The 16,325-nt window shown below is 37.6% G+C and overlaps 2 protein-coding genes across 13 annotated transcripts in view; one reads left to right on the forward strand and one right to left on the reverse strand.

The window, feature by feature from the left end:
- BACH1 (BTB domain and CNC homolog 1) overlaps positions 1–16,325 on the forward strand; it is a 456,481-nt gene that overhangs the window by 295,321 nt on the left and 144,835 nt on the right. The window contains exon 5 of one of the 2 annotated variants that reach the window (XR_010111114.1): positions 3,018–3,142. Coding sequence is in view for 1 of the 2 variants with exons in the window: in XM_063601388.1 (XP_063457458.1) it covers positions 3,018–3,107 (90 nt within the window). In the remaining variant the exon portion in view is untranslated. Of the gene's footprint in view, positions 1–3,017; positions 4,236–16,325 lie in introns of those variants that run through there. The other variant, XM_063601388.1, reaches the window with a different exon arrangement.
- GRIK1 (glutamate ionotropic receptor kainate type subunit 1) overlaps positions 1–16,325 on the reverse strand; it is a 380,508-nt gene that overhangs the window by 56,696 nt on the left and 307,487 nt on the right. For 6 of the 11 annotated variants that reach the window (XM_055105220.3, XM_034947850.4, XM_024926993.5 and 3 more), the window contains 2 exons: positions 4,277–4,384; positions 1,977–2,021 (listed from right to left, as the gene is read on the reverse strand). In XM_055105220.3, the coding sequence (XP_054961195.1) occupies positions 1,977–2,021; positions 4,277–4,384 (153 nt within the window). The remainder of the gene's footprint in view (positions 1–1,976; positions 2,022–4,276; positions 4,385–16,325) is intronic. The other 5 variants (XM_034947852.3, XM_034947851.3, XM_003813193.7 and 2 more) reach the window with 1 other exon arrangement.

Raw genomic sequence — 16,325 nt, forward strand, 5'->3', positions numbered from 1 at the left:
GCCCTGATTTCTTTCACTTTGTAAGCTGGCACAAGGGAGCAGCCATGTGTTATCTAGGACAACTGAGAAAAGCATTTGAAAATGAGTGCCCAAATGACATTAAGCAAACTTTTTTAAAAAGGCGATGCAATAAAAAGGGTATTCAGAGAGCCACTAGTATCTATCTTCTAAACCTAGACAGTGATTCATGTAAACTCAACATCTATAGTGGCTGAGGGAAATAATCAGGTATCTAGGGCAAAGATAAAGGTATATGTGTTTCCTGTATTACGAACTTTATATAACAAATATTTTAGTGAGGGATGTTGTAAAGATTGCTACCTTCCTCTTTTGGAAAGAATTTTGGGTGAATAATACTATTCTAAAATAAGTCAGAGTACGAGGAAAGCTTTTGGGATTTCAATATGATGAAGGTGAATTTTTGTTTAAGTTGGAGACTTCTGGAAAAAGTGCAATGTGTTTGTTGGGTCTGAATGGGTCGCCTGTGCTAGAACTCAGGTTACCGTGAATTTTTGACGGAGTTATAACACAAAACAGCACACCACGGTATATACAACTTACAATGTGGAACATGATGGGCTACCAGGAGGGAAGAGGCATGAAGGCATGGAGGATCAAGATCAGAAAGTTACAACCCTAGGGAGTGTGTGTGGCTCTTGCAGTTTAGTGACAAATAGAGGACATCCCCCCTCCCCTTTATATAATTTCAAAGCTTGGATTCCATTCCCTGGGACATTTGTATTAGATTAATTCAAAGTGCCCAGAGTCTCAAGATGGATTAGTGTAATAGGTTTTGTTTTTTTTTTCTTTTTCTGGGTGCCGGTTAGGTTCATCTATTTACCAGTAAAATTTTAGTGAGGAAACCAGATCGCCTTCTACGTGCACTTAGTAGCCTTGTTCACTGAAGATTAAAACAAGGCTTTTAAACCTATGCTTTGAAAACTTAAAAAGAAAAAATTTTTGAATTCATCACTGAGTACTACTAAGAGGGGGACAAGGTTTTTGGCTACAGGGAGAAACTTGTGTACACTTTCTGTGACATAGCTGATAATTTGAAAGATGAAAGTGAACCTGACAAAACTGTTCAAGTTGAACAACCTGAAGCAATTTAAGGTCTATTCATCAGTCCATAGATTTTTTTTTTACCAAGTAGTTTTAGAGAGAGAGAGACAGAGAGGGAAGGAAGGAGAGGAGGAAGAGAAAGAGAGAGAAGAGATGAAAGAAAATGTTTGCTTACCACGGGGACATTTCTCTGATCCAAATGTTTTTAATGTCTCATATTTGCTTATATAAATCTATGCACATTCATTGGCAACATGGCACTGTATAATAAACTATAAAATAGTGGGTGTTATAATTCACAAGATAATCTCATTTCCTTTCCAAGGTCCCTAATGTTTGTGTCCTCTTTAGAACTGTGGCTCTAAAACAAATTGCAAGACAGTATACTCTGATGAAGATATCACACAAAACAAAAGATAGCTCATGAGAAAAGGAAATTTCTGAAAATGGTTCATATTTTGTGGTGGTGACATTACAGGAGGTGTCCTAGCCTTCTGAGGCTGTAGCCTATCTGACTAGTCTCATGGATCAAATCTATTGTGATTTTTATCCCCCTTAAGGAAAATATTTAGTGATTTGAGAAGGAATATAAATAGGTCAGTGTCTCCTTCTGTTACAGTTGCCTGCTTTCAATCCTAAAAAGGACTGATCCTGCCTGGGAGAAACAAAAATAATCTTGGGGGAAATATTTAATCCATCATTATTTAATCCATTGCAAACCTGTTTTCAATTCACAGGTGATGTTGTTGAGAGAGATAACATATTCAATCACTCCTCTCTCTTTACATGGAACTTCCCTTCTAAACTGCAATTGGAGAGCTACAGGTCTGGTAACATTGGAAGGGCACAGGCCTTTCCAATGACATTCCCCATCCCACCCCCAGGTTTCCTGCAGTTGTTGTCAGAGTACAAACCTTCTTCCACACTTTATACAAGTGTTTAGACACTTCGCCAGCAGCCTTGGTTTTCAGAGAGAAAAATAAAATAAAAACAGCACTTAATTAAAATGGAGCATGAAACCCAGAAGGAATCATGGTGTGTGAGTGCTTAGAGTGTTACAGTTCCCACCCATTGTTTGGAATTTGCATCTTAATTCAATATAAAGCCTGACAATAGGTACAGCAAAGAGACGAATCAAGACTTGGGTCTCACAGAAGTTACCTGGTGGTAAGACTCAATTTTTACTTTTCCTTTCACACACCAAGAAATGCCTTAAAGTGCTTTTCAATGTATACAGGTATGCTGCAGTATTAAGGGTCTTCATTGTTCCTTAAGAAGACCCTTTTAAGGCATTGGTAACTAAAATCAATCAATCAACCAACCAACCAGCAAATCAATCAATACACACACACACACAAACACACACACACAGACACACACATATAAAGAAAAAGTATGCTTCGTGACTTGTTCTTTGATTATGGGTTTCCGGGCAGTAGAAATTTGAGTGAAAGTGAGAATGGGATTTTTCTAATAATTTTCCCTATTGACTCCAAGAGAGGCTGACATTAAAAGATTGGGCATTTCCTCCCTCGGCTCCTGAGAGAGACGTGTTGGCTTCCCTCATTGCCTTAAGGCCCAATCAGCCTTCTCAGGAATTGAGCCCAAGGCACCTGAAGAAAGAAAAGTTATTGCAAACAATGAAGAGATAAGAAACCAACACAAAACACTTTCATCTAATTTGATTTTGCCTTTGATGGAAAAACACCAATGCAATGTGCATAATATTACAGTGTATAGATAGCTGTGAAAGCATAACAATAGCTCCATCTATTTCATCATTCACCTAGCCAAAAAGATGTTTCCTTAACAGCTTTTCTTCCCCCTTCAGTGCTATAAATAAGAGGAGAATAGAGTTGGGGAAAGACTCGTGCTTCGAGAAGCAGACATTTTCTTAAAAAAATTATAGGCTTATTAGATCATAACAAGTATTTTTTTTCTTTTGTTCCCTCCAGCCAACATCCCACGCACCATTGTGGAGACTGGCTGGATGCCTTGTGCTCTATCAGGGCATGTCAGACCAACAGAGGGGCAAATCAGAGTGAAGAGGAAGCCAGAAGATGGGAGAGACATTTCTGAAGTGAGTAACCTGCATGTATAATGTGTACTCTCAAAACTGCAAACAAATTATTTTCCTCAAATACTTCACACTGGTGGTCACCTTCTAATACATTCAGCCTAAATGATCTTTGTTTCCATTAATGTTTTTTTGAGGGGGAGGGGTAGTTAGCACCTGCAAAAAAAATGTGTCCCGGTTCACAAAAGCAAGAAAACAGAAATGAAAACCTTACCTCATTTTAAAAAATCAACCCAACTAATCTAATTAAGCAAGCAATCGATTGTTCCCAAAGCCACTCTTACATTAAGCACACTGTCTTATTCACTATAGTGGGAAAAAAATGTCAGATTTTAGAGTTTTCTGTTGAGGTGATTGCTTTGGGGGTTTCAATTGTTTTTCTATAAGATTTTCAGTGCAAAATCTTCAAACTGTAAGTGTTAATTCTGACGTATAGTCATGAATATTAAAATTGGCATAGTAAAATATATTGAGGAGCCAAATTCTTTTATCATTATTATTTAACCAAATAGTTTACATTGGCATTGCTCTAAATAATAACTAAAGTAGAACTTTAAACATGGAGAGATTCAGAATTACAACTAAAATAATCCTAAAATGAGAACCCAACATTAAAATACAGTTTTTTGGCATTTGTCCTAAAATTAAGAATGCAAAGTTAATTTGCTCCAGTAAGTCTCTTCTATCCTACTTTATTCTGTCTGTCACCAATCTCAAAATGGAATAAAATGTGCAATTAAAATTAATTTCTGGGTAACCCTTGGATGCCATTCCATCGATAAACCATTGATAGCTTCTGCTTTTCCAAGTCTAAACTCAATTTGTTAAAAGCTTTAAGACATGGGCCTAATGACACCCAACTCTAGGGTTATATATGTAATAATATAAACACACTTGCTATGTAAATGAAGCACAATAGAAACACTAGTTAGTACTGCTATTACTAAGACATGAAATTTAAGAATCTAGCACATCAACCTCTATCTGCAGAAAAAAGAAAGGGAGATAAAAAACTGGATGTAAAAGAACATGCTTAGAGAATCACTTCATCATTCACCTACTTGTCTTTGCAATTTAGTAAAAATGCCTGAACAATGTTCATTTGTTATTTTATTTATTTATCATTAAGGAGGTTACCTTTTCAGTTCCTTCCTCTTTGAGACTAATAATGTCCAGATCAAAATCCTTCCTCAAGCCATTGGTTTTATTAAAGGTGATATGCCCAGTCAAGCCATCCCACCGGGCCTGTGGACAAGAAGAAATGTGGCTGTTATTGTTAAACATTTATCATAATTCCTGAGACCATCAAAATTATAATACCTCAAATTCATCACAGTATCCAATTATTTGTTTTCATCATGCTGTTATAAACCATTGCATTGGTTCAGCGACAAGATAGCAGAACACATCGTCTTTTTATTAGCACTCATTTATTCTGTCAATTCTAACATCCTAACCCAGTCAAACCTGTCATCGTGGCTACCTAAATGGACAGTATGGAAAGAATTGCCGTAAAACAGTCTGCACGTGGAATACACAAAATCTGAGAAATCACAATATTCTGTTTTCCAAGGTCAATCCAAATTCTCTTTGAGATATGGCTGAGTGGAAGTGAGTCCCTGCTTTTTCTTTCTCTGTGAAAAGAATATAGACTAATATAGTCCAATGATGTATTGCAGTTTTTAGGCTGTTTATGACTTAGCGTGTTTGCACCATTTGGGCATTATAATTTCCCGTGGCTGCTGTAGCAAGTAATCACAAACGTGGGTGCCCCAAACAACAGAAATTTATTTTCTCAAGGTTATGGAGGCCTGAAATCCAAAATCAGTGTTAACTGGGTGGAATTAATGTGTCAGTGGGACCGTGCTCTCTCTGGAGGCTCGAGGGAAGACCCTATTCTTTGCCTCCTTCTGCTTCTGGTGGCTTCTGGCATTTCTCCTTCTCTTGTGGTTGCATCACTCCAATCTCTGCCTCAGTGGTCACATTTCCTTCTCCCCTGCTGTCTGCATAAAAGCTCCCTCTGCGAGGTGGAGGTTGTGGTGAGCCGAGATCCTTCCACTGCGCTCCAGGAGCCTGGGCGACAGAGCAAGACTCTGTCACAAACAAACAAACAAAAAGGGTCGGGCGCAGTGGCTTGCGCCTGTAATCCCAGCACTTTGGGAGGCCGAGGTGGGCGGAGATCGAGCCCATCCTGGCTAACACGGTGAAACCCCATCTCTACTAAAAATACAAAATATTAGCCAGGCGTGGTGGCGCATGCTTGTAATCCCAGCTACTCGGGAGGCTGAGTCAGGAGAATCGCTTGAACCCCAGAGGCAGAGGTTGCAGTGAGCCGAGATTATGCCATTGCACTCCAGCCTGGCGACAGAGCAAGACTCCGTCTAAAACTAAAACTAAAAAACAAAAACAAAAAAACTCCTTCTGCTTCTGTCTTATAAAGACACCTGTGATTGTAAATACAATCTAAATAGAACTCACCTGGATAATTTCCCCATCTCAAAAATCCTTAATCACCTATGCAAAGGCCTTTTTGCTATATAAATTAGCATTTACAGGTTCCAGGGATGAGGACATGGGTATCTTTTGAGGGTGCCGGTCTTCTTCCTACCCTACATATCAACATCATTTCAAATAATAAAAAATTCACAATAGTCTGCCTTTCACAGAACTCACATTGGGTATCTCTGGTGGTTTTATTAAATAAAAAGCGGTGGCCCTTGGGAGAGTCTTCAGCTTCAATCATTAGGTGATTTTTGGCAACCTTGTTGATTTGAGTTTCACTTACAAATAGGGATAAAGGAAAACTCAGATCTTTGTATCCACTTAGCTGTTTTTCTGCCTCTTGACTTTACCAAATTCATTAGACATGCATAAAATGGGAAGATTCTGAAGAATTACACTGTATTTGCAGTTATTTGCGCCATGTGTATATGTTGAATGTATTTACCCATTTGGCCAAGAGGCAGAGCAATGCAGTGGAAAGAACATTGAATTTTCCATACCTCTAGGGCTGAATATCTGCAGTGTAACTTCAGGCAAGCTACTGAACTTGAAGCGTTTTAATTTTTAACATTTATTGTTTTTATAACTGTCTCTCACTTTTCCCACTTTCATAATTCTAGAGTTTGGCTATTACTATCTCATGTTTAGCCTTTACTTGGCTGTGCTGTATTTCATTTTACAAATCACGACCAGATTCACGGTCCCCAAGTAAATTTTCGTATTTATGCAATTTTCACCAGCACATAAAGTACATAATGGATTAATGCTACCTACAAATTAGTCTAAACCTTGACTTTATGTTGGAGGTTGTGATGGTTAATTTTGTGTGTCAACTTGCCTAGGCCACAGGATGCCCAAATATCTAGTCAAACATTATTTCTGGGTGTGTCTGTGAGGGTGTTTCCAAAAAAGATTAGCATTTGAATTGGTGGACTGAGTAAGGCAGACAGCCCTCTCCACGTTGAGTGGGTACCATTCAATTCATGTAGAGCCTGAAAAGAACAAAAAGGCAGAGGAAGAGAGCATTTACTCTCTGCCTGACTGACAGCTGAAACAGTGGCCTTCTCCTGTTCTTGAGAACAGGAGATTACATCATCGATGCTCTTCGTTCTCAGGCCTTTAGACTCAGACTAGACTTACACCAGCCAGCTTTCTAGGGTCTCTAGTTTGCAGGTGGTAGAATGTGGGACTTCTTAGCCTCCATGTTGGTGTGCCAATTTCTCATAGTAAACCTCTTTGTATATATATCCTATTGTTCTGTTTCTCTGGAGAATTCTGGATAATACAGAGGTCTTTGAAAATTTTGCCTAAGCTACGTCTCCAGAATTTCCTACCACCGCTCCCCTATGCACAGCCCCAGCTGGAAAAGGCCTGGGCTCTCCAGCCTCTGTGCTATTCATCCCAGCCTGCAGCCTCCACTCAGCCTCTCCATCTCCTATCCAGCCTTCAAGATTGGCTTATTGTGCTATTTTGGTCAACAGTCACTATTCTCCTCTTTGAGGCATAGGCCTCCCAGCTTATACACCCCTCTGACCAGTATTGCTTGTGTTTTCACATGTAATTTTGTACTTATTACCACTTACCTTTACACTTTCAGTTTGGAAATCCTTGTATCCTTAATTGGATTGGAAGCTTGTCAGTCAAACCTAATTATCTTACTAAATTGTGTTCTCTTTAGTATTTAACAAAATGGCATAGCCCTTAGGCACTTTAATTTTTTTCTGGCTCTAAGTTGTTCCAAAACAAAATTTTATTAATTTGTGTATTTTGCTTTTCTGTCTTCTGTCACTCCTTTCTCTCTTTTAACCCATAATTTCTCAGCTCATAATCCCATCTAAAAATAGCGAAATATCTTTGATTGGGAGTCAAGAAACCAAGTTTAGTCTTTAAGCCACTATCAAGTTTTGCGGCCTTGGTTGAGTCATTATGTCCCTTTTTTAGGCCACAGAGAAATGCACAGTAAGTGAAGATTTTGCATAAAGCGAGCTTTAGCTCTGGAATTCTACAATCATAGGCAAGATACCATAGAGGGGTTTAATGAAAGTGATTCATTAAGCACCTATGATCTGGAAGCTGGGCTATATAAAACATAAAACACAGTTGTTATACTCAAATTTCAATGTAAAATATATTACTATCTGGCTGGGGAGAAAAGACTACAGAATTTGGTTCAATTATGTTTTCACTATTAATTCATTTGGAAAATATCCATTTATTGAGTATCTTCTCTGTGCAGGGAAGTATGCTGGGAATACAGCACCTAGAAGTTTACAGTTTAGTAGGGACAAACACATTAACGGATTTCCATAAAGCACTTTAGGTTTGAGGACAAAGATTTGCATAGAATATTGAAGAGAGAAGTATGGAGAAGAAGCACTTATCCCAACTGCAGGGAAAGAGTCAGCAAAAGATTCCTGAAGGCAAGAATGCCTGAGCTCACAAAGGATAAGTCCACCAAGCAAAGATTCATGTGCTGGGTAAAAACATGAAATAAAGAATAAATTATAAGTTTGCCATGAGACACTAATGCAAAGTAAGAAATGATGCGAAATGAGCCTAGGAAGGCAAGTAGTCTGTTTATAAAGGCGTTATGAAGCATGCTAGTTTGCTTAGACATTGCTTAGTAGACTTTTGGGGAATCATGGGGGTGTTTTAAACATGTGTTGCCATGGTCAGATGTGCATTATAGGGAGATCATTTGATATCTCTTTTATAATTGAGGAGAATGACTTGGAGAAGGTCAATATTGTAAGCAGTGTGTTGGTTAGTGGGTAGTTCTCATAGAACAAAATGTATACAGTCATATTCATATGCCCAAATATGAACACAGGGATAGGACAATTCCTCCATTTCCCTGTCCCACCAACTGGCACACCTTTAAATATTAATGAAAATAGTTCCACAGCAGGATAGACAGAGTTTCATAAAGAGTATGTTAAGAAATCAGCTTAAATGTAAGGAACCAGTGTAATCGGCCAAAGCATATTTTCTGGCTACCATTCAGATAGAGTGGATATTATGACAAAAGGATACTTTACCACTGATGGTGCTGGAAGTTAAATCAATGGTAGGGAATGATATGTGGACAAGAAAAGGCTCCAACTTTTTCCTCTAAGCTGTCTCGATGGCAAACTAGATGTTGCCCAAGTGCTATAACCCATAAAAAGAAATACTTCTTCAGATCCTAGTACCTAGTCTCTAGAGTTTATTGCCAAGGGAGACCATAATACCAAACACTGGCACTAGCTTTAAAATTGAATGGCATATCTTTATGGTCAGTAGTAACACCTATTGTCACACCGGCTGAGATCCAGGTAATCATGTCTCTGCAATGGGACAAAAACTATCAGCAATGAATACAAGTAGGAGGTGTCCTCTTGTGTCTATTTAGGTACACCTCTTGGCATTGCATTCTCCTTTTTCTCCCCGTCACACCTCAATTCTAGTTTTTGTACTCTGGTCATTCCTTCTTATTTTGCAAGCCAAAGGCTGGCTTTGTGGATTGATGGGTTAAACGAGAGCCATGAAATAAGCTGCTGTGTTAGGCTTACAATATCTGTCTGAGAGCTGCGAACAATTTGTGTAATGCTTTGGTTGAGTGGAAATCTCCACTGTGTTAGGGGTTTGAATTAAGTCAGTTTTCAGGCCCCTTCTTCATGCCTCTAAACAATGTACTGTTCCAACTGTCCTCCTGACCTGTTTGAAAGGAGGTAGTTATCTTCATTAAATTCTATAGGATTTTCAGAAAGGTTTTTTCTAGAGGCAACTTTTCCTTTATGGGGTTCATGTTGTGAGTCAATTTGGTACATTGTCCAGAGTTTACAGGGGTCTCTGAAAATGTACAGAATTGGTAGCATTTATCTCTTAGGGGAGCATATGGCTTATAGCGGGGTCTTAAAACCCAGATCAGAAATCCAATTTCATTCCCTAAGTGTGACTATTGTGTCCCTTTGTTTGGATTCTCTTGCATTGATTTTATTCTTGAACTTAGTGTTCCAATCACTGCTGCAGAGTAATTCCCACTTCTCGCTTTCTCTCCTGCTCTTCCAAGTGGCAAAAAAGTTCCCTTTTCATGTTTTAACAATGCTTCCTTCTCTGCCTCAAATATCTACATAGACTCCCTGTGTGGTTCTTCACTGAAAGGAAATATCTTTGACCTTCAACGTCAAATTTCCCTTACTGGCACAATTACCCATGTCTTCCTGCCTCTCATCCCCTAGATTAGCTGCATTTCTGTATATCTTCTTTGTTTTTCTGCAAACTCATTGTTGATAAGCATTTATTAATCATCAATACACTATTGATTAGGGTGAATATGCAATGACTAATTCCTGGATGTGTTGAATAGGATCCATGAGGAATCCATTTTTCTGGGACAGGGCTGAAGCATATACAATTTAGATAATGATATATAATTATATTATCCATAATTACCATGTGCTTGCCTTATGTAGAAGCATTTGCAGAGGGGACAATTATAGTATACTTAAAACAGAAAACAATACTTAAACTATTGTCCCTATTTTAGGAAAGAGCTTTATTTTCTACCCTGCATCAGACCTTCATGTCTACAACTGCTTAATAGCAACTAGATCAAATATTGTGAGTTTTCCTCATTCTTCTTATTGGACACATTATCTGATAATCAAGAGACAGGAATCAAGAGGTCAAAGAAGAAAAATAAAAGGTTTCATGAATATCTTATTTGTATATTCTTTCTCAAGATATTTATTGTCCAAATTAAATGCACATATTTTATTATTAGGGAAGTAAGGGGCTAGCACCTAACTCTGGGCTCTTATGATAATCAACTCTTAATGTCATTAGTTAAAATGATTTCTTTTACTTATTTATTTTTTCTGAGAGGGAATTTATTTTTCTTCAACTTTTGTGTTAAGTTCAGGGGTACATGTGCGGATATGCAGGTTTGTTACACAGGTAAACGTGTGCCATGGTGTTTTGCTTCACAGATCATCCCATCACCTAGGTATTAAGCCCAGCATCCATTAGCTGTTCTTCCTGATGCTCTCCCTCCCCTGTCCCTATCTCTGACAGGCCCTAGTGTGTTTTGTTCCCCTCCATGTGTCCATGTATTCTCATCATTCAACTCCCACTTATAAGTGAGCACAGGCAGTGTTTGGTTTTCTGTTCCTGCATGAGTTTGCTGAGGATAACAGCTTCCAACTCCATTCATGTCCCTGCAAAGGACATGATCTTGTTCCTTTTTATGGCTGCATAGTATTCCATGGTGTATATATACCACATTTTCTTTTTTTAGTCTATCATTGATGGGCAATTGGGTTGATTCCATGTCTTTGCTATTGTGAATCATGCTGCAATGAACATAAGTGTGCATGTATCTTTATAATAGAATGATTTATAATCCTTTGGGTATATGTCCAGTAATGGGATTGCTGGGTCAAAAGGTATTTCTGTGTTTAGGTCTTTGAGGAATTGCCATAGTGTTTTCCACAATGGATGAACTAATTTACACTCCCACCAACAGTGTGAAAGCATCCCTTTTTCTCTGCAACCTCACCAGCATCTGTTGAAAAGTAATTTAAATATGTAAAAGAATGTAAATCCTCCCTTCCTAGAATTTTCCTTGACATAGCCATTGTCCTTTGCCATACTGAATAAATTGTTTCCTATTGAGAGAGACTTCTTATTCTTCACTTATATATTGGAAACTATGTTTTCTTCTGAGAACATTGTGTATGGAAGGCTCATGGCAAACTCAAGGTTAGCTTTCCTTGCTAGATCAAGGTGAAGAAAAAAATGGTTTTAAGTGACTATTCTATTTTTTAATAAAACTTATAAAAACTTGAAAATGAAGCAAAAAAAAAAAAAAAAAAGATTGTGTGACCTTCTTTGTCATGGTGGCCATAGTACAATAGCCTCATCCAAGGGTGATTTGATTCTCTAAAGAGGTGTCTCTTTATTTTTAAATTTACTGTTGTTTAAGATGCAGATGCTGTGAAATTACATGTTAATTTATAGGATTTGTATGTGGCAGAGATGTAAATGATTTCCATCTGATAGAAATGATAACCTGAAAAATTATAATTGTATTGACCTATCGGACATTAGCCAGCTTTTTATTTTATTTTATTTTATTTTAAGTTCTGGGGTACATGTGCAGGATATGCCAGTTTTTTACACAGGTAAACGTGTGCCATGGTGGTTTGCCACACATATCCACTCATCAGCTAGGTGTTAAGCCCCACATGCATTAGCTATTTATCCTGATGCTTTGACTTCCCTGGTGGCCTCTAGAACCACCGTGCCTCTCCGTCTTTTTACAACAAGCTTTATCATCCTGCTGGTTCCCTCAGTTAGACACATCTTCAATACTTGCTTTCTTATGTTTGTGCTAGAGTCACATATATAACTGGCTTAAAATTGGAAATGGTCCTACGATGGTGCCCAAGTACACTCACCTGCCAGAGCCAACGTTATGGGCCATTTAAGCTCAGAAACATCTTTTTTTAAAAACAAAACAAAAACAAACAAACAAAAAAAAACCCAAAAAAACCCAAAGCACAACACTCCAGTCCTAGAGCAAACCCTAAGTAGCAACAAACTTTACTTTTGCTGACTCTCTGTCTCTGTTGTTTCTTGTCTTGTCTTGTGATTATGTGTTTTGATTCTGAGTTTTGGCCAAGTCCGTCAGTCGAGAAGTGCCTTACCTAACTCACAGCTTCAGTCATTTCTCCTCCACAACTGGGTGCAGGCACCTGTATTTGGTCTCAGACCACTGTGCCACTTTCACTGCCTACTGAGAAGAGCATTTTGTGTCTCCTCGTTTGGGTCATAGCTGAGTATATGAAGTAGTGGGTATTTGACTGCTAGGCAAGTCTCATGAACACAGTCACGGGGATACTAGTGTCTTGTGTATCTGATCTGCATGTGGCTGTTAAGTTCTCCTTTGGTGGCAGGAATAATTGTGAACCTGGCACTTCGTTCTCATCATATGGTGATCTATCAGCTAGATGCAGGTAATCTAACTCTTTGCAGGGTGAGAGATGACTGAAAACCTGGTTTCTTAGCACTTTTCTTTTGTCTGAGCAAGATTATGTCTCAGGTTCACTGGAAATGACAACCAACCTTTCTGTCCTCCTGAGTTATTGTGTTCTATGTTTCCTTTCAAGACATGACTAAGGTTATAGAACCAAAACTGCAGCCCTCAATAGCTGCCTATCTCTGGAAATTAAAAAAAAAAAAAAAGCCTTTTCACCTCATTGCGTATGAATAAAACCTTGCAAAATAAGGATTTTCTGTTTTTATTATTTATAGATTTGATTACTTATATCAATATTCTCAGGATTCTCATGTTGCAGAGAAACTGAAGTTTAAATACATTGTATTGCTACCCTTGAAAAAGTTCACAGAAATTGCTTGTATGTAAAAATGCAAGTTCATGTAACCAAAGCGCGTATTTGACCACATTTAATTGATTTTTTAAAAAATTAGCTTAAATAGCATTACATATCTCTCCCTTAATATTATCACTCTGAATTATAGAGTTCTGATGTACTTTTTTGTTTTACAGGTTTGTTTTTGGTTTCCTGAAAAGAGGCTAGTTAATCTGAACTCCTTAAAACTTCTTATACTGGTTTACCAATGAGACAAGATAGCATTGACACATAATGTTTAAAATGAAGATTTAAAATTATATGTAATTATATTGAGTTAGAATTTTGGCAAAATTTTTATATAAACAGTTTTTACACTTTATAAGGTATCAGTTGAAATGTAATTTCCATGTTTCTATTATGTTTGAGATCGTGAGCTAATGTAAAATCAAGAAGTTAACTGATGGATAATCTTGGGATATCTGGGTTGCTTCTCATTAAGAGATAATATTGGCATGATGATTACCATTAGTGTGTGTATGTCTGCTTATACCTATAAATGTCTATATACATCTTATTATTTCTATATGTTACAGAGAAGCTGTAACTTAGAGTCATGTTAATGAACATTTTGGTTTTGCCACTTTGAAGATGATGTTCAAAGAATGTATGTGTCTCTAGGGGGCTGTTTTATGCAAGCTCATGTGTATAAGGTAATGGGGTATATTTTTGTTTACAAAGTGAAAAGAAAATATGTTCCAAAGTATGAAACAGTATAGTGAATGGCAAAGCATGAGTGTGTGTGGAGTATAGAAGGTTGGAGGAAACAGGATTTTATTTACCTCGGAGTATAATATATGCACGTAATGAGTCTAAATAAAAACAAGGAAATGTGTTAAAATTTTGGCGAAGTTTACCCAGCTTTAATTGGTTCATTAATAAGATAGATATTTTAAGTTTTGTGAATCTTTTTTTCTGCCAAATACTACATTAATGTAACACTATAGTTTTATTTTCTCTCTTTTAAAATGGAATATTTAGCCTGCTCTTAACAAGAAGATAAATTATCACTTACCTTCTATGTCATCGTCTCAGACACTTCCATTCCCATCATCAACACGTGGTTTCTGCTTTACTCTCGTGTTTTTCTGAAGGTTTTGCTATAAACTACAGCCTGGAAATAGCCTTCGTCAGAGAATGGCAGTATCAGAGCCTCATGGAAACATGGTGCCAAAAAATACTCTTAACCTATTGGCACTTTAAACAGTCATTGGTATAGACTTTGGATATTAAGGTGTCACTTAGATGAGTAACTGTACCAGAGGATGGAATCAGGATTTTCAGGACTCTTTTTAATAGTCCAGGAGCAGAAGACCTTTGAAAGCCAGGTGTTGATCCAACATCCACTAGTTATAAGACAAGTAGGATTAACTGAACTGCTGAGGGGTATCTAATTGTGGTTATATGGCTTTAATATCTTATTATAAGATATCTTGGGATACCTGGGTCATTTCTTTTATTCTTTTAATAAGATATGGTCTTTTAATAAGATATTATTAAATAATAATAAATAAGATTAAAAGGTATTATTAAATAATAAGATAATAATATATTATCTTTTAATAAGATATAGCTTTACATATCTTATTAAAAGAATAAAAAGATTCATTCTCTTCCTGATCTCTTTAACTCTCTCTTTGGTAACCTATAAATGACACATTCTTTATATGGCACCTTATTCTCCCTGACCACTCAGAATTCACAGACAACTTACTAGCTTTTATGGCAATGTGGTTATTTGTATGAAATCAATACAAATTTGTCCTTTTTATAACCAGGCTATAGTTGAATAAATTGGCTGTGTAAATAAGGTCACACCAGGTGTGATGGTTCACATTATGTGTCAATTTGACTGGGTGACGGGCCCACATTAAACGTTGTTTCTGGGTGTGTCTGTGAGAGTGTTTCCAGATGAGATGAGCATTTGAATTGGGGGGCCCAATAAAGAAGATTGCTCTCTCCGCTGTGGTTGGGCATCATCCAGTCCAATCTGTTGAGGGTCTAAGAAGAATGAAAGGTGAAGGAAAGAGGAATTTGCTTCTTTTTTTCTGCTTTATTGTTGAACTAGGCCATCTCATCTCATCTTCTACTACCCTCATACTGGGAGTTATACCATCAGCTCCCCTGGTTCTTAGATCTTTGGACTCAGACTGAATTACACCATCTGCTTTTCTGGGTCTCCAGTTTGCAAATGGCAGGTCATGGGACTTCTCAGTCACCATAATTGAATGAGCCAATTCCTCAAAATAAATCATATTCCCTCTCTCTTTCTCTGTCTCTCTCTCTCCTATTGGTTTTGTTTCTCTGGAGAATCCTGACTAATATGCCAGGAATGTATCTGGTTTATTACAAATAATACAGATCTTATTTAATCAGGTGTAGCAAACCCACCATTAAGGAAAAAGTGCTGTACTTCAAATGTGGAACCAGGATTCAGAAAGCCCTCTCTGGAAACTGGTCTGTTATTTGTTCTATGATTTATACGATCATAAACTTACAGGTAAAAAGGAAGACAATTTTCTAGTAGGCCAGGAAATCTATCAGATGTTGGGCACTCAGAGAAATTCACCAAAATGTCTAGGTGCTATAGGAATATTGTGCAGATGCATTTCTTGAATGGAGTTTCTTACCTTTGTGTGGTAGGGTGAATAAATGTCATACTTTTCCCCATTGTCCATGTTCTAATCACTGGAACCTAGAAGGTAGCAACAGAAGCTACACAGATGAGATCAAGTTAAGGATCTTAAAGTGGGGAGATCATCCCGGATTATCTGGGTGGGCCTAATGTAACCACAGGGTCCTTATAAAAGGGACCCAGGAAGGGTCAGAGAGACAGAAGATGATGTGATGACAGAAATAGAAGACAGAGAGAAAGAGACTGAAAAATTGAAAGATGCTACTTTCAGTTGAAAGATTGCTGGCTTTGAGGATGGAGGAAAGGGTCCATAAGCCAAGGATTACAGGAATCCCTGGACCTTGGGAAAGGCAAGGGAACTGATTTCCCTCTATAGCATCCAGAAAGAATCGGCCTTACCAACATCTTGACTTTAGCCCAATGAGACTTGTGTTAGAGTTCTGACTGCCAAAGCAGTAGGAGAATTAATTTGTGTTGCTTTGAATGACAATGCTTGTGGTAATTCACCTAAAAAGCAATAGGAAACTAATACACCTTGGAATAAAAAAGCCAGTAAGAGAAAAAAAAATTCTGGAGAAAGGATTCTGAAAATGCAATGAGAGATTTCTTTTGAAATTTTCTTACAGAAGTTAAT

Source organism: Pan paniscus, chromosome 22, assembly GCF_029289425.2.
Source record: "Pan paniscus chromosome 22, NHGRI_mPanPan1-v2.0_pri, whole genome shotgun sequence".
Classification (NCBI taxonomy): domain Eukaryota; kingdom Metazoa; phylum Chordata; class Mammalia; order Primates; family Hominidae; genus Pan; species Pan paniscus.